We start from the raw sequence: 18,022 nt of genomic DNA, 5'->3' as shown, positions 1-18,022 counted from the left end.
GTGCCCGTGCCGTGCCAGGGAGCTGTGCTGGGCTGGATCCTGGTACCAGTGCCCATGCTGGGTACCAGCACAATGCCAGGGAGCCGTGCTGGGTCAGATCCTGGTACCGGTACCAATGCTGGGTACCAGGACAATGCCAGGGAGCCGTGCTGGGTCAGATCCTGGTACCGGTACCAATGCTGGGTACCAGCACAATGCCAGGGAGCCGTGCTGGGTCAGATCCCGGTACTGGTACCAATGCTGGGTACCAGGACAATGCCAGGGAGCCGTGCTGGGTCAGATCCTGGTACCGGTACCAATGCTGGGTACCAGCACAATGCCAGGGAGCCGTGCTGGGTCAGATCCCGGTACCGGTACCAATGCTGGGTACCAGGACAATGCCAGGGAGCTGCACCAGGCTGGATCCCGGCCCCGGGAGCCGCATTGTACCGGGGGCAGCGAGCGGTGCCGGGTGCCCGTGCCGTGCCAGGGCAGCAGCAGCAGCGGCTGCTCCCCGTGCCAGGGCTGTGCCCGGTGCCCGCTTCCCGTGCCAGGCCGCAGTGCCCGCCTGTCCAGCTGGCCGGGGCCATGTGGAGGCCGGAGATGCCTGTGGGACACCCGGGCCGTGCCAGGCTGGGCGCCCGCAGCCCCATCCCTGCGTGGGGACACGGGACAGGGGGACACGGGACAGGGGGACACGGGACAGGCGGACACGGGACAGGGGGACACGGGACAGGGGGACACGGGACAGGCGGACACGGGACAGGCGGACACGGGCGCGTCCCCGCCACCCCCGCGGGTGCCAGCGGCTCCCGGTGCCCGCGGCGGCTCCCGCTGTGCCCGGAGCGCTTTGATCGCGGGGCCGCGGAGCCGCCGCTTTGATTGAGGGAATTCATTAATTAATTCATTAACACCATGGCGCCGACCCCGAGGGCGCCGAGGGCGCCTCGGCCCCGCCCCCGCTTCGGGCTCCGCTCGTGCCTCAGTTTCCCCCAGACCCCAGCGCGGTTTGGGGGGGGTCCCCCCGGCCCCGTTTTTTGGCCTTGACTCGCCCCCCACTCCTTTTGAATACATGATTTTAGCCACCATCATCGCCAACTGCATCGTCCTGGCCCTGGAGCAGCACCTGCCCGACGAGGACAAGACCCCCATGTCGGAGCGGCTGGTGAGGGGGCCGGGGGTCCCTGGGGGTCCTGGGGAGGGTCCCTGGGGGTCCTGGGGAGGGTCCCTGTCCCACCTTGGGGGTCCTGGGGAGGGTCCCTGTCCCCTTTGGGGGGTCCTGGGGAGGGTCCCTGTCCCCTTTGGGGGTCCTGGGGAGGGTCCCTGTCCCACCCTGGGGGTCCTGGGGAGGGTCCCTGTCCCCTTTTGGGGGTCCTGGGGAGGGTCCCTGTCCCCTTTGGGGGTCCTGGGGAGGGTCCCTGTCCCCTTTGGGGGTCCTGGGGAGGGTCCCTGTCCCACCCTGGGGGTCCTGGGGAGGGTCCCTGTCCCCTTTTGGGGGTCCTGGGGAGGGTCCCTGTCCCCTTTTGGGGGTCCTGGGGAGGGTCCCTGTCCCCTTTGGGGGTCCTGGGGAGGGTCCCTGTCCCCCTTGGGGTCTCCCACGACCTTTGGTGGGGGTCTCCTGACCCTTGTGCCCCCTCCCCAGGACGACACGGAGCCGTATTTCATCGGCATCTTCTGCTTCGAGGCGGGGATCAAAATCATCGCGCTGGGCTTCGCCTTCCACAAAGGCTCCTACCTGCGCAACGGCTGGAACGTCATGGACTTCGTGGTGGTGCTCACGGGGTGAGGGGCACACCTGGGCACACCTGGGCACACCTGGGGACACCTGGGCACACCTGGGCACACCTGGGGACACCTGGGGGCGGCGGGGGATGCGGGGGGGTGCGGCCGTTTGGGGACGAACGCGCGGCGTTTGAACGGGGCTGGGACCTCCCCCCCCTTCCCTCCTGTCCCCTCCCCTCCTCACCTGTGTCCCACCTGTGTCCCCCCCGCCCCCGTGTCCCACCTGTGTCCCCCCCGCCCCCGTGTCCCACCCGTGCCCCGTTCAGGTGTGGGGGTGCGGGGACCCCTCCCCTTTTCCTTTCCCCACCTGTGCCCCCCCCCCCGTGTCCCCCCCGCGCTGTCGCCGCTGTCGCCGCTGTCCCCGTGTGTGTCCCCCCCCCCCCCCCCCCCCCCGGCGCTGTCACTTCCCTGTCCCCGCGGTGTCACTCAGAGCGCGGGGCCGGCGCTCGCTGCTGCTGCTGCTGCAGCTCTGGGCAAAGCCCCCCCGGCTCCAAAACCCCCCTGGTTCCAAAATCCCCCGGTTCCAAAATCCCCCCGGCTCCAAAATCCCCCGGTTCCAAAATCCCCCTGGTTCCAAACGCCCCTGGTTCCAAAATCCCCCGGTTCCAAAATCCCCCCGGCTCCAAAACCTCCCCGGGCTCCAAAACCCCCCCGGTTCCAAAACCCCCCCCGGGCTCCAAAACCCCCCCGATTCCAAAATCCCCCCGGCTCCAAAACCCCCCGGCTCCAAAACCCCCCTGGTTCCAAACCCCCCTGGTTCCAAAATCCCCCCGGGCTCCAAAACCCCCCTGGTTCCAAAATCCCCCTGGTTCCAAAACCCCCCCGGCTCCAAAACGCCCCCGGCTCCAAAACCCCCCCAGTTCCAAACGCCCCTGGTTCAAAACCCCCCTGGCTCCAAAATCCCCCTGGTTCCAAAATCCCCCCGGCTCCAAAACCCCCCTGGTTCCAAAATCCCCCCGGCTCCAAAACCCCCCCGGTTCCAAAATCCCCCCGGTTCCAAAACCCCCCGGCTCCAAAATCCCCCCGGTTCCAAAACCCCCCTGGTTCCAAACGCCCCTGGTTCCAAAATCCCCCCGGCCCCAAAATCCCCCCAGTTCCAAAATCCCCCCAGGTCCAAAATCCCCCCGGCTCCAAAACCCCCCCTGGATGTGGGACCACCACCCCACCAGGGACCCCCCCCCAGTTCCTGGGAGGGTTTTGGGGGTCCCTGAGGGAGTTTTGGGGTTCCTGGGGGGGGTTTGGGGGTCCCGGGAGGTTTTGGGGTTCCCGGCGAGGTTTTGGGGGGTCCCTGGGGTATCCAGCCCTGACCTCAATGTGGGGGTGTATGGGGGGGGGGGGTGTTGCTGTCTGCCCACCTCCCCGGTTGCCATGGCAACAGGCGACCCCTCCTCATCACCGGGGCTACCCCCGAACATCCCCGGGGTACACCCGGGACCCCCCCCCCCGTTTTTCGGCTCCCCTCGGGTTCGGCGGGGCCGGTGCTGTCCTCGAGCCCCGGGGCTGCCACCGGAGCTGGCAGCGGCCGCCGGCGGCGACATCGCCCGGAAAAGGCCAAAAATAGCAAAAAATGGCCCCGGGGAGCGCCGCCCCCGCCCGCGGCACCGGCGGCGGCACCGGCGCGGAGGAGGAGGGGGGGGGCGCGGGGGCGGGCGCCGGTGGCCACGGGGCTGGGACCGTGTGACAGGGACACGGGGGGAGCTGGTGGTGGCCACGTGTGACAGAGATCTGGGGGCTCGAGGCCGAGTGACAAAGATTTGGGGACTTGTGGTGGCCTCGGGGCCGGTGGCCGTGGGACAGGGATGTGGGGCTCGTGGTGACCATGGGCTGGTGACCGTGTGACAGGGATGCTCGTGGCCGAGTGACAAAGATTTGGGGACTTGTGGTGGCCTCAGGCTCGTGGTTGTGTGACAGGGACACGGGGAGGGCCCTGGTGGCCTCGGGGCTGGGACTGTGTGACAGAGATTTGGGGGTTCAAGGCCGTGTGACAAAGATTTGGGGACTTGTGGTGGCCTCAGGCTCGTGGTTGTGTGACAGGGACACGGGGAGGGCCCTGGTGGCCACAGGGCTGGTGGCCATGGGACAAAGATTTGGGGGTTCATGGCCGTGTGACAAAGATTTGGGGGTTCATGGCCTCGGGGCTGGTGGTTTTGTGACAGGGACAGGGGAAGGGTCCTGGTGGTGGCCACGGGGCTGGTGGCCGTGTGACAAAGATTTGGGGACTTGTGGTGGCCTCGGGGCTGGTGGCCATGGGACAAAGATTTGGGGACTTGTGGTGGCCTGGGGCTCGTGACTGTGTGACAAAGATTTGGGGTCTCACGGCCGTGTGACAGAGATTTGGGGGTTCGTGGCCGTGTGACAAAGATTTGGGGCTCGTGGTGGCCACGGGCTCATGGCCGTGTGACAGGGATGTGGGGCTCGTGGTGGCCAAGGGTTCGTGGCTGTGTGACAAAAATTTGGGGGTTTGTGGTGGCCGCAGGCTCGTGGTGGCCACGGGCTGGTGACCGTGTGACAGGGATGCTCTTGGCCGTGTGACAAAAATTTGGGGACTTGTGGTGGCCTCGGGGCTGGTGGCTGTGTGACAGGGACACAGGGAGGGCCCTGGTGGCCTTGGGCTTGTGGCCGTGGGACAAAAATTTGGGGGCTCCTGGTGGTCACAGGCTCATGGTGGCCGTGTGACAAAGATTTGGGGCTCGTGGTGACCAGGACCTGGTGGCTTTGTGGCAGAGATTCGGGAGTTTGTGGTGGTCACAGGCTCGTGGTGGCCAGGGGCTGGTGGCCGAGTGACAGAGATTTTGGGGGACCCTGGCGGCCGCAGGCTCGTGGCTGTGTGATGAATTTTTGGGGGGGCTCGTGGTGGCCACGGGCTGGTGGCCCCGTAACGAGGACGCAGGTGCTTGTGACAGCTGTCACCAGGTGGCCACGGGCTCACGGTGGCCGTGGTGGCTCTCGGTAGCCACAGTGCCCCGTTTGGGGGTCCCTGGGGTGTTTGGGTGTCCGTGGCCCCTCTCGGTGGCCCCGTTTGGGGGTCCCCATTTAGGGGGTCCTCGTTTAGGGGTCCCTGGGGTGTTTGGGTGTCTGTGGCCCCTCTCGGTGGCCCCATTTGGGGGTCCCCATTTGGGGGTCCCTGGGATGTCTCAGTAGCCCCAGTGGCCCATTTGGGGGTCCCCATTTGGGGGTCCCTGGTAGCCACAGTGCCCCATTTGGGGGTCCCTGGGATGTTTTGGTGTCCGTGGCCCCTCTCAGTGGCCCCATTTGGGGGTCCCTGGGATGTCTCAGTGGCCCCATTTGGGGGTCCCCATTTGGGGGGTCCTCATTTGGGGGTCCCTGGGGTGTTTTGGTGTCTGTAGCCCCTCTCAGTGGCCCCGTTTGGGGGTCCCCATCTGGGGGTCCCTGGGACGTTTCACTGTCTGTAGCCCCTCTCGGAAGCCCCAGTGGCCCCGTTTGGGGGTCCCCCATTTGGGGGTCCCCATTTGGGGGTCCCTGGGATGTCTCAGTGGCCCCATTTGGGGGTCCCCATTTGGGGGTCCCTGAGATATTTCACTGTCTGTAGCCCCTCTCAGTGGCCCCATTTGGGGGTCCCTGGGACATTTCACTGCCTGTAGCCCCTCTCGGTAGCCCCAGTGGCCCCGTTTGGGGGTCCCCCATTTGGGGGTCCCCATTTGGGGTCCCCGTGGCCACCGAGCTCTGTCCCCCCGTCCCCTGCAGCATCCTGGCCTCGGTGGGCTCCCAGTTCGACCTGCGGACGCTGCGGGCCGTGCGCGTGCTGCGGCCCCTCAAGCTGGTCTCGGGGATCCCAAGTGAGTCTGGGGGCTTTGGGGGGGTCCTGGGGTTGGGGTTGGGGGTCCCCTGAGGGGCTCGTGGGTGATCCGGGGCTGCCAAATCCTCCAAATCCCCGAAAAACTACCCCAAACCCCCCCCAAAACGTCCTAAAACCCACCCCAAATCCCCTCACAATCCCCCAAACCCCCTCAAAATCCCCCCAAACCACCTCAAATATGCCAAAGCCACCCCAAATATTCCAAAACCACCCCAAATATTCCAAAACCACCCCAACCCCCCTCAAAAATCTCCTAAATCCCCCTCCAACTCCCCTAAAACCACCGCAAATCCCCCCAAATCCCCCTCAAACATCCCTCAAACATCCCTCAAACCACCCCAAATCCCCTCGAAATCCCCAGGTGTCCCCAAAACCCACCCCGAACGCCCTCCAAGCCCCCCAAAGCCACCCCAAATCCCCTGGAAATCCCCTAAAACCCCCCCAAACCACCCCAAATCCCCCTAAAACCCCCTCAAACATCCCCAAACCATCCCAAATCCCCTGGAACCCCCCCAAAACCACCCCCAAATCCCCTGGAACCCCCCCAAAAAACGCCCCCAAATCCCCTCTCAGGTCTGCAGGTGGTGCTGAAGTCCATCATGAAGGCGATGATCCAAACCCCCCTAAACCACCCCAAATCCCCTCGAACCCCCCCAAAACTGCCCCCAAATCCTCTGGAACCCCCCAAAAAACACCCCCAAATCCCCTGGAATCCCCACAAAACCGCCCCCAAATCCCCTGGAACACCCCCAAAACCACCCCAAATCCCCTGGAACCCCCCCAAAAACGCCCCCAAATCCCCTGGAACCCCCCAAAAACGCCCCCAAATCCCCTCTCAGGTCTGCAGGTGGTGCTGAAGTCCATCATGAAGGCGATGATCCCGCTGCTGCAGATCGGGCTCCTGCTCTTCTTCGCGATCCTCATCTTCGCCATCATCGGCCTGGAGTTCTACATGGGCAAATTCCACACCACCTGCTTCGACCTGGTCACAGGTGGGGTGGCAACCCCAAAAAAACCAGCCCCTAAATCCCCCAAACAGCCCCCCCAAAAAAACCCCAAAAATACCCCAAAAAAACACCTCAAAAATACCCCAAAAACTGCCAAAAAAACGGCCCCCAAATCACCTAAACCCCCCTAAAACACCCCAAATTCCACACCACCTGCTTCGGCCTGGTCACAGGTGGGGTAACACCCCTAAAAACAGCCCCTAAATCCCCCGAACAGCCCCAAAAAAACCAGCCCCCAAATCCCCTAAACCCTCCTAAAACAGCGCCCAAAAATCAGCCCGAAAACCAGCCCCCAAATCCCCCAAACCCCCCTAAAACCCCCCAAAAATACCTCAAAAACCAGCCCAAGAACCCCCCAAAAAACCAGCCCCCAAATCCCCTAAACCCCCCTAAAACCCCCAAAAATACCCCCAAAAATACCTCAAAAACCAGCCCAAGAACCCCCCCAAAAAACCAGCCCCCAAATCCCCCAAATCCCCTAAAACCCCCCAAAAATACCCCCAAAAATAGCTCAAAAAACAGCCCAAGAACCCCCCGAAAACCAGCCCCCAAATCCCCTAACCCCCCCTAAAACCCCCCAAAAATACCTCAAAAAGCAGCCCAAGAACCCCCAAAAAACCAGCCCCCAAATCCCCTAAAACCCCCCTAAAACCCCCCATAAATCCACCCCAAATTCCCTCTAACCCCCCAAAAAACTTCCCCCAAAACCCCCAAATCCCGCCGGGCCCGCGGCCAGCGCTGCATTTGGAGCGTCCTAATTGCGGCTGTCCCTTGATGAGGCCCTTAATTAATTGGCCGTTAATTGGCCGCGGTTATTTCTGGCCGTGGCCCCGCGGCGTGGGGGGGGGGGGGTCCTGGGGACATTGGAGGGGGTTTGGGGACATGGGGGGGGGGGGAGGTTTTGGGGGGACACGAGGGGGTCCTGGGGATATGGGAGGGGTCTGGGGGCACCTGGGGGGTCCTGGGGACATTTGGGGGGGGTCCTGGGGACATTGGGGGGGGGGGGGTCTTGGACACACTGGGGGGGTCCTGGGGACGTTGGAGGGGGTCTGGGGAGGGGTCCTGGACACACTGGGGAGGGGTCTGGGGACACGGGGAGGGGTCCTGGAGACAAGAGGCAATCCTGGGGATATGGGGGGGGGTCCTGGGGATATGGGGGGGGGTCCTGGGGATACCTGGGGGGGTTCTGGGGATACCTCGGGGGGGTTCTGGGGATATGGGGGGGTCCTGGGGATATGGGGAGGGGTCCTGGGGATACCTTGGGGGGTCCTGGGGATGTGGGGGGGGGGTCCTGGGGATACCTGGGGAGGGGTCCTGGGGATATGGGGGGGTGTCCTGGGGATATGGGGGGGGGTTCTGGGGATACCTGGGGGGGTTCTGGGGATACCTTGGGGGGTCCTGGGGATATGGGGGGGGGTTCTGGGGATACCTGGGGGGGTTCTGGGGATACCCGGGGGGGGCCTGGGGATATAGGGGGGGTCCTGGGGGTATGGGGAGGGGTCCTGGGGATACTTGGGGGCGTCCTGGGGATACCTGGGGGGGTTCTGGGGATACCCGGGGGGGGGCCTGGGGATATGGGGGGGGGTCCTGGGGATACCTGGGGGAGTTCTGGGGATACCCGGGGGGGGGTCTGGGGATATGGGGGGAGTTCTGGGGATATAGGGGGGGTTCCTGGGGATACCCGGGGGGGGGTCAGGGCACACGGGGCAGGGGGTTCAGACCCCGAGCCCCCCCGTCCCCAGACGAGATCAAGGTGGAGGTCCCGTGCGGGACGGACGAGCCGGCGCGGATCTGCCCCAACGGCACCAAGTGCAAGAAGTACTGGGAGGGGCCCAACTACGGCATCACGCAGTTCGACAACATCCTCTTCGCCGTGCTCACCGTCTTCCAGTGCATCACCATGGAAGGCTGGACCGACCTCCTCTACTATGTGAGCGCGCCCGGCGCCGCCCGGGCTGCTCCTTGCCCCGCCCGGTGCCTCCCGCTGTCCCCCCGGTGCCTCCCGGTGCTGCCCGGTGTCCCCCCAGTGCCTCCCGGGCTGCTCCTTGCCCCGCCCGGTGCCTCCCGGTGCTGCCCGGTGTCCCCCCAGTGCCGCCCGGGCTGCTCCTTGCCCCACCCGGTGCCTCCTGGTGTCGCCCCGGTACTGCCCGGGCTGCTCCTTTCCCCGCCCGGTGCTGCCAGGGCTGCTCCTTGCCCCGCCCGGTGCCTCCCGCTGTCCCCCGGTGCTGCCTGGTGCCCGTCTGGTGCTGTCCGGTGCTGTCCGGTGCTGCCCGGTGCCTCCCGGTGTCCCCCCGGTGCCTCCCAGGCTGCTCCTTGCCCCGCCCGGTGCCTCCCGGTGTCCCCCCGGTACTGCCCGGTGCTGCCCAGTGCTGTCCGGTGCCTCCTAGTGCCATCCGGTGCCTCCCGGGCTGCTCCTTTCCCTGCCCGGTGTCCCCCCAGTGCCCGTCCGGTGGCTCCTGGTGTGCTCCTTGCCCTGCCCGGTGCCTCCCGGGCTGCTCCTTTCCCCACCTGGTGCCTCCCGGTGTCCCCCCAGTGCCTCCCGGTGCTGTCCGGTGCTGCCCAGTGTCCTCCTGGTGGCTCCTGGTGTGCTCCTTTCCCTGCCCGGTGCCTCCCGGTGTTGCCCGGTGCCCGTCAAGTGCCGCCCGGGGTGCTCCTTGCCCTGCCCGGTGCCTCCCGGTGCCCATCCGGTGCCTCCCGGTGCTGCTCAGCGCCATCCGGTGTCCCCCCAGTGCTGCCCAGGCTGCTCCTTGCCCTGCCCGGTGCCTCCCAGGCTGCTCCTTGCCCTGCCCGGTGCCTCCCGGTGCTGCTCAGCGCCATCCGGTGTCCCCCCATTGCTGCCCAGGGTGCTCCTTTCTCCACCCGGTGCCATCCGGTGCTGCCCGGTGTCCCCCCGGTGGCTCCTGGTGTGCTCCTTGCCCTGCCCGGTGCCCATCCGGTGCCTCCCGGTGCCCTCCTTTCTCCACCCGGTGCCATCGGTGCCATCGGTGCCCTCCTTTCCCTGCCCTCCTTTCCCCACCCGGTGCCCCCCAGATCCCCCCCTCAGGACCCCCCGGTCCCCCCCCCGTGTCCCCCCCCGCTCATGGAATCCCCCCCAATTTGTGAGACCCCCCCAGGCTCAAGGGACCCCCCCCCCCCCAAATTTTTGGGATCACCCACAGGACCCCCCCCCAATTCATGGGAGCCCCCCCTGGGTTGATGGGACTCCCCCCAATTTTTGGGGACCCCTCCCCAATTTCCTGTCCCCCCCCCCCCCCCTCGGCTCATGTGACTCCGCCCCAATTTTTTTGGGACCCCCCCCCCCAATTTTTTGGGACCCCCCCCAATTTTTTGGGACCCCCTCCCCAACTTTTGCCCCTCCTCCCCCCATCATTTTCTTTCCCCCCCCCCAATTTTTTCTCCCACCCCCAATTTTTAGGACCCCCCCCCCCCAAAAAAAATTTTTGGGCCCCTCCCTAATTTCTGGGACCCCCCCCCCCCCCATTCATGGGACCCCCCCAATTTTGGAACCCCCCCTAATTTCTTGCCCTCTCCCCCAATTTCTTGTCCCCACCCCAATTTATGGAAACCCCCCCCCCAGTTTTTGGGACCCCCTCAACTTTTGAGACACCCCCCCCCAATTTTTGGGGACCCCTCCCCAATTTTTGGGACCCCCCCTCCCCAATTTCCCGTGTCTCCCCCCCCCCCAGAGCAACGACGCCTCAGGGAACACTTGGAACTGGCTCTACTTCATCCCCCTCATCATCATCGGCTCCTTTTTTATGCTCAACCTCGTGCTGGGGGTCCTGTCCGGGTCAGCGCCTCGGGGGGGGTCCCGGGGGGCTTTGGGGGGGGGGGGGTCCTGAGATTTGGGGGGGCTTTGAGGAGGATTTGTGGGGGTTTGAGGGGGATTTGGGGGGGTTTGGGGGGGGTTGAGGGGGATTTGGGGGGGTTTGAGGGTTATTTGGGGGGGTTTGAGGGGGATTTTGGGGGGTTTGGGATGGATTTGGGGGGTTTGAGGAGGATTTGGGGGGGTTTTGGGGGGGATTTGGGGGGGTTTGAGGAGGATTTGGGGGGGTTTGAGGGAGATTTGGGGGGGTTTGAGGGGGATTTGGGGGGGTTGAGGGGGATTTGGGGGGGCTTTGAGGGGGATTTGGGGGGTTTTGGGGGGGATTTGGGGGGGTTTGAGGGGGATTTGGGGGGTTTGAGGGTTATTTGGGGGGGTTTTGGGGGGGATTTGGGGGGTCCTGTCCGGGTCAGCACCTCAGGGACGGGGTCCGGGATTTGGGGAGGGGGTCTCGGGATTTGGGGGGGTCTCTGGGGGGGTTCTGAGGAGGATTTGGGGGGGGTTTTGAGGAGGATTTGGGGGGGGGTTTGAGGGCTTGGGGGCTTCTGAGGAGGATTTGAGGGAGCTTTGAGAGGGTTTCGAGGGGATTTTGGGGGGTTCTGGGGAATTTGGGGGGGCTCAGAGGGGTCTGGGGGGGCTCAGGGTGGTCCCGGCCCGGGCTGAATTTGGGGAGGGGTCCGCAGGGAGTTTGCCAAAGAGCGGGAGCGGGTGGGGAACCTCCGGGCTTTGGGGGGTTTTGGGGGATTTTGGGGGGTTCTGGGGGATTTGGGGGGGCTCGGAGGGGTCTGGGGGGGCTCAGAGGGGTCTGGGGGGGCTCAGGGGGGTCCCGGCCCGGGCTGAATTTGGGGAGGGGTCCGCAGGGAGTTTGCCAAAGAGCGGGAGCGGGTGGAGAACCGCCGGGCGTTCCTGAAGCTGCGGCGGCAGCAGCAAATCGAGCGGGAGCTCAACGGATACATGGAGTGGATCTCCAAGGCGGGTGAGGGTCGGGACCACCCCCCAAAAATCCTCTAGAGGCCCCCCCCCCACCTCATAACCTCACCCCAAAATTCTGCACCGCCCCAAAATCCGTCCAAAATCCCTTTGGACGCCCCCAAATCGCCCTAAAATCCCTTCCCAAAGTGCCCGGAATTCCCTCGGGTCCCCTCCCCCAAATCCTCCCCAAAGCCCCCCCTGAACCCTCCAACCCCCCCCAAAACCCCTCTGAGACCCCCAAATCCCCCTGAGCCCCACAAAACCCCCCAAAATCCCCCCTGAACCCCCTCAAAGCTCCCTGAGACCCCCAAAATCCCCTCAAAGCTCACCCCAAATCTCCCTGGAGCTCCCCAAAACCCCCCTCAAAACCCCCCTTAGCCCCCCCAAAACCCTCTCTCGAGGCCCTCCAAATCCCCCCAAAATCCCCCCAAAACCCCCCAAAATCCCCCCAAAACCCCCCCAAATCCCCCCTAAGCCCCCCAAAATCCCCCCTGAGGCCCCCAAATCCCCCCTGAACCTCCCCAAATCCCCCAAAATCACCCCCAAAACCTCCCCCAAATTCCCCTTGAGCCCCCCAAAATCCCCCCCAAATCCCCCCTGAGCCCCCCCAAGTCTCCCCTGAGCCCCTCAAAATCCCCCCAAAGCCCCCCCAAACCCCCCTGAGCCCCCCCAAAACCCCCCTGAGCCCCCCAAAATCCCTTCAAACCCCCCCAAAATCCCCCCTGAGCCCCCTCAAAACCCCCCTGAGCCCCCCAAAATCCCCCCAAAACCCCCCCAAATCCCCCCTGAGCCCCCCCAAGTCTCCCCTGAGCCCCCCAAAATCCCCCCTGAGCCCCCCAAAATCCCCCCTGAGCCCCCCACGTTCCCTCAGAAGAGGTGATCCTGGCCGAGGACGAGCCCGAGGCCGAGCCCCGGCGCCCCTTCGATGGTAAGTGCAGCCCCCTCCCCTCCCCTCCCCCACCCCCGGGGTGACCCCTCCCCGGGACCCCCCCGGGTGACGCCGCCCCCCTGTGCCCCCCCCTGCGGGAGCTCTCCGGAGGGCCACCAGCAAGAGGAGCAAGACGGACCTGCTGAGCCCCGAGGAGGGCGAGGAGCAGCTGGGGGACATCGCCAACATGGGTGAGAGGGGACATGGGGACATTGGGGACAACGGGGACACTGGGGATAGTGGGGACAACGGGGACATTGGGACATTGGGGACAATGGGGACATTGGGGATAGTGGGGACATTGGGGACGATGGGGACATTGGGGACACTGGGGACAACGGGGACACTGGGGACAATGGGGACATTGGGGACATTGGGGATAATGGGGACAGCTGGGGGACATCACCAACATGGGTGAGGGACATGGGGACATTGGGGACAGTGGGGACACTGGGGACAGTGGGGACATTGGGGACAATGGGGACATTGGGGACATTGGGGATAGTGGGGACATTGGGACATTGGGGACATTGGGGACATTGGGGACATTGGGGATAGTGGGGACATTGGGGACAGTGGGGACATTGGGGACATGGGGACATTGGGGACAGTGGGGACGACGGGGACAACGGGGACAATGGGGACATTGGGGATAGTGGGGACACTGGGGACATTGGGGACAATAGGGACAGCTGGGGGACATCACCAACATGGGTGAGAGGGGACATGGGGACATTGGGGACAGTGGGGACAACGGGGACACTGGGGACAACGGGGGCAACGGGGACAATGGGGACATTGGGGACAGTGGGGACACTGGGGACAGTGGGGACATTGGGGATAGTGGGGACATTGGGACAATGGGGACAATGGGACATTGGGGACAACGGGGACAGGTGGGGGACAGCGCCAACATGGGTGAGAGGGGACATGGGGACATTGGGGACATTGGGGACATTGGGGACATGGGGACATTGGGGACATTGGGAATAGTGGGGACATTGGGGATAGTGGGGACATGGGGACATGGGGACATTGGGGACATTGGGGACAATGGGGACATTGGGGACATTGGGGACATTGGGACATTGGGGACATTGGGGATAATGGGGACATGGGGACATTGGGGGCAATGGGGACAGCGCCAACATGGGTGGGTGACAGTGGGGGGTGACACAGGGATGGTTTTTGGGGGATGGCGGGTGGCATAGGTGACACAGGTGACATGGGTGACATGGGTGACACCCCAAGGTGACAATGGAACAGCTTGGGGTGACACTGGGATGGTCTTTGGGGACAGATGGGTGACACGGGTGGCACAGGGATGGTTTTTGGGGGATGGCGGGTGACACGGGTGGCACAGGTGGCACAGGTGGCACAGGTAACACAAGTGGCACAGGTGACATGGGTGACACGGGTGACACAGGTGACACGGGTGACATGGGTGACACCCCAAGGTGACACAGGGATGGTTTTTGGGGTTGGAGGGTGGCATGGGGATGGTTTTTGGGGGATGGCGGGTGACACGGGTGACACGGGTGACACAGGTGACACAGGTGACACAGGTGACATGGGTGACACGGGTGACACCCCAAGGTGGCACAGGGATGGTTTTTGGGGGATGGCGGGTGACACGGGTGGCACAGGTGGCACAGGTGACACAGGTGACACAGGTGACACAGGTGACACAGGTGACACGGGTGACACCCCAAGGTGACACTGGAACAGCTTGGGGTGACACTGGGATGGTCTTTGGGGACAGATGGGTGACACGGGTGGCACAGGGATGGTTTTTGGGGGATGGCGGGTGACACAGGTGACACAGGTGACACAGGTGGCACAGGTGACACGGGTGACGCCCCAAGGTGACGCCCCAAGGTGACGCCCGCCCTGGGGCGCTGCCCGCAGGCTCCCCCTTCGCCCGTGCCAGCCTCAAAAGTGCCAAGCTGGAGAACGCCTCGTTCCTGCAGCGGCGGGAGCGGCGCGTGCGCTTCCACATCCGGCGCATGGTGAAAACTCAGGCCTTCTACTGGACCGTGCTCAGTCTGGTAGCGCTCAACACCCTGTGTGTTGCTATCGTTCACTACGACCAGCCAGATTGGCTTTCCGACTTCCTCTGTGAGTTGTGAGACCCCCCAAATCCCCCCGAGACCCCCAAAATCCTCCCCAAATCCCCCTGAGACCCCCAGAGATCCCCTGAGACCCCCTGAGGACCCCCAGAGCTCCCAAATCCCCCCCAGTGCCCCCCAACACCCTGTGTGTTGCTATCGTTCACTACGACCAGCCAGATTGGCTTTCCGACTTCCTCTGTGAGTCAAGGACCCCTGAGACCCCCAAAACCCTCCCCAAATTCCCTGAGACCCCCAAAATCCTCCCCAAATCCCCCTGAGACCCCCAGAGATCCCATGAGACCCCCAGAGACCCCCAGAGATCCCAAATCCCCCCAGTGCCCCCCAACACCCTGTGTGTTGCTGTCGTTCACTACGAGCAGCCAGATTGGCTTTCCAAATTCCTCTGTGAGTCACGGGACCCCCTGAGACCCCCAAAATCCTCCCCAAATTCCCTGAGACCCCCAAAACCCTCCCCAAATTCCCTGAGACCCCCCCCAAATCCCCCCAGAGCCCCTCAGAGTTCCTCAGAGACCCCCCCCCAAAATCCCACCTGGAGAACTCAAATTCCTCCCCCCCAAGATCCCCAGAGACCCCCCAAGACCCCCCCAAATCCCCCCTTGAGACCCCCAAATCCACCCAGAGTCCCCCAGAGCTCTCCCAGACACCCCCAGACCCCCCCAAATCCCCCCTGAGACCCCCAAACCGCCCCCAAACCACCCCCAAACCAGACCCCCCTGAACCCCTCCAGCTCCTGGGACCCCCCCCTCATTTTTGGGATCCCCCCCCCCCTGTTCTGGGGTTCCCCAGCCCGGGGGTCCCCGAGGGGCCCCCCCTGAGCCGTGCCCCCCCCCCTGCCCCCCCAGACTATGCAGAATTCATTTTCTTGGGACTCTTTATGTCCGAAATGTTTATAAAAATGTACGGGCTGGGGACGCGGCCTTACTTCCACTCGTCCTTCAACTGCTTCGACTGCGCCGTGAGTGCCAGGGGGCTTTGGGATCCCTGTGATCCACGGGTGGGATCCATGGGACCTGTGGGATCCATGGGGTGGTATCGATGGGATCCATGGGATTTGGGATCCATGAGATCCGGGGGATCTGGGATTTGGGTTTCGGGATCCAGGGAATCTGGGATTTGGGATCTGTGGGATTATGAGATCTGGGATCTGGGATTTGGGATCTGTGGGATTTGGGATCCGTGGGATCTGGGATCTGTGGGATTATGAGATCAGGGATCTGGGATTTGGGATCTGTTGAATCTGGCGGCTGGGATGCGTGGGATCCATGGGAACTGGGATTTGGGATCCATGGGATGGGACCTGGGATCTGCCATGGGATGGTATTTGGGATCTGGGATGAGATTTGGTATCTGGGATCCAGGATGGGATCCAGGACAGGATGGGACGGGATTCGGGAGCTGGGATGGGATCTGGGATCCAGGATCTGCTATGGGATGGGATTTGGGATCTGGGATCTGGGATTTGGGCTCCAGGATGGGATTTGGGATCTGGGATGGGATTTGGGATCCAGGATGGGATTTGGGATCTGGGATGGAATTTGGGATCTGGGCTCCAGGATGGGATCTGGGATTTGGGATTTGGGCTCCAGGATGGGATCTGGGATCTGGGATGGGATCTGGGATCTGGGATGGGATTTGGGATCTGGGCTCCAGGATGGGATCTGGGATTTGGGCTCCAGGATGGGATTTGGGCTCCAGGATGGGATCTGGGATCCGGGATCAGGGATGGGATTTGGGCTCCAGGATGGGATCTGGGATCCGGGATCAGGGATGGGATTTGGGCTCCAGGATGGGATCTGGGATCCGGGATTTGGGATCCGGGCTCCAGGATGGGATCCAGGATCCGGGATCTGGGATCCGGGCTCCAGGAGGCGCCGGGGGTCCCCCCGTCCCGTCCCCGTCCCCAGGTTATCATTGGCAGCATCTTCGAGGTGATCTGGGCCGTTGTGAAGCCGGGGACGTCCTTTGGGATCAGCGTGCTGCGAGCTCTCAGGTTACTGCGCATCTTCAAAGTCACCAAGTGAGCCCCTCTGCGTCCCCCCCGCGTCCCCTGGCGTGCCCTCGCATCCTCCGTGTCCCCCCCGTGTCCCTCCTGTGTCCCCCCGTGTCCCCTCATGTCCCCCCCATGTCCCCCGGTGTCCCCCCGATGTCCCCGCTGTCCCCAATGTCCCCTGGTGTCCTCCTGTGTCCCGTCATATCCCCCCATGTCCCCAGTGTCCCCCTGGTGTCCCCCTCAGTGTCCCCGGTGTCCCCACAGCCCTCTGCCGTCCCCACAGGTCCCCTGTGTCCCCCAATGTCCCCAGTGTCCCCAGTGTCCCCCCAGTGTCCCCAGTGTCCCCCCCAATGTCCCCGTTGTGCCCCCGATGTCCCCAGTGCCCCTGATGTCCCCACTGTCCCCCCGGTGTCCCCAGTGTCCCCACAGGCCTCTGCCGTCCCCGCAGGTCCCCTGTGTCCCCCAATGTCCCCAATGTCCCCAGTGTCCCCCCAATGTTCCCTCGGTGTCCCCAATGTCCCCCTGGTGTCCCCTCGATGTCCCCGGTGTCCCCACAGCCCTCTGCCGTCCCCGCAGGTCCCCTGTGTCCCCCAATGTCCCCAATGTCCCCCTGGTGTCCCCCTCGATGTCCCCGGTGTCCCCACAGCCCTCTGCCGTCCCCACAGGTCCCCAATGTCCCCCCAGTGTCCCCCCCATGTCCCCCAATGTCCCCATTGTGCCCCCGATGTCCCCACTGTCCCCCTGGTGTCCCCGGTGTCCCCACAGCCCTCTGCCGTCCCCACAGGTCCCCCGTGTCCCCCAGTGTCCCCAATGTCCCCCTGGTGTCCCCCCCGGTGTCCCCGGTGTCCCCACAGCCCTCTGCCGTCCCCACAGGTCCCCTGTGTCCCCCAATGTCACCAATGTCCCCCTGGTGTCCCCCTGGTGTCCCCGGTGTCCCCACAGCCCTCTGCCGTCCCCGCAGGTACTGGGCTTCCCTGCGGAACCTGGTGGTGTCCCTGCTCAACTCCATGAAATCCATCATCAGCCTCCTCTTCCTCCTCTTCCTCTTCATCGTCGTCTTCGCCCTTTTGGGGATGCAGCTCTTCGGGGGACAGTGAGTGACCCCTCCCCAAGCCAGGGCATGGGGACCCTCGGGCTGTCCCCCCCCTACATTGGGGGGGTGTCTCTGTGCCCCCCCCCCCCATGCCCCCCCTGCCTTTTTTTTTTTTTTTGGGGGGGGGGCGGGGGGGGCTCCACCGCTGCCCCCCCCCCCCTCCCCAAACTCCCCCCGCACCCCCCCCCCCCCAGGTTCAATTTTGACGACGGGACCCCTCCCACCAATTTCGACACTTTCCCAGCAGCAATAATGACGGTGTTCCAGGTATGCCCCGCCCCCCCTTTCCCCAGGTGATGGGTGGGGGTCTCTCTCCAGGTGGGGAGGGGTCCCCGCTGCCCCCCCAGGGCCGCTCTGTGTTTGTTTCCCCCCCCCCCCAGATCCTGACGGGAGAAGATTGGAACGCGGTGATGTACGACGGCATCAAATCTCAGGGCGGCGTCAAGGGCGGCATGGTCTTCTCCGTCTACTTCATCGTCCTCACCCTCTTCGGAAATTG

The 18,022-nt window shown here is 64.3% G+C and overlaps 1 protein-coding gene across 1 annotated transcript in view; it reads left to right on the top strand.

Annotated features, from left to right (window-relative positions):
• Positions 1 to 18,022, top strand: part of CACNA1A (calcium voltage-gated channel subunit alpha1 A) — a 54,974-nt gene that overhangs the window by 5,225 nt on the left and 31,727 nt on the right. The window contains 15 exon segments of the mRNA XM_054518141.1: positions 1,039 to 1,144; positions 1,622 to 1,761; positions 5,467 to 5,558; positions 6,418 to 6,570; positions 8,328 to 8,515; positions 10,272 to 10,375; positions 11,269 to 11,384; positions 12,252 to 12,308; positions 12,410 to 12,499; positions 14,217 to 14,426; positions 15,283 to 15,395; positions 16,345 to 16,457; positions 17,392 to 17,523; positions 17,718 to 17,790; positions 17,904 to 18,021. Coding sequence (XP_054374116.1) covers positions 1,039 to 1,144; positions 1,622 to 1,761; positions 5,467 to 5,558; positions 6,418 to 6,570; positions 8,328 to 8,515; positions 10,272 to 10,375; positions 11,269 to 11,384; positions 12,252 to 12,308; positions 12,410 to 12,499; positions 14,217 to 14,426; positions 15,283 to 15,395; positions 16,345 to 16,457; positions 17,392 to 17,523; positions 17,718 to 17,790; positions 17,904 to 18,021 — 1,805 coding nt within the window.

The sequence above is a fragment of the Molothrus ater genome, chromosome 36 (genome assembly GCF_012460135.2).
Source record: "Molothrus ater isolate BHLD 08-10-18 breed brown headed cowbird chromosome 36, BPBGC_Mater_1.1, whole genome shotgun sequence".
In the NCBI taxonomy this organism is placed as follows: Eukaryota; Metazoa; Chordata; class Aves; order Passeriformes; family Icteridae; genus Molothrus; species Molothrus ater.
The sequence above is the reverse complement of the archived record's forward strand: the minus strand, read 5'-3'. Positions and strand labels throughout refer to the sequence as shown.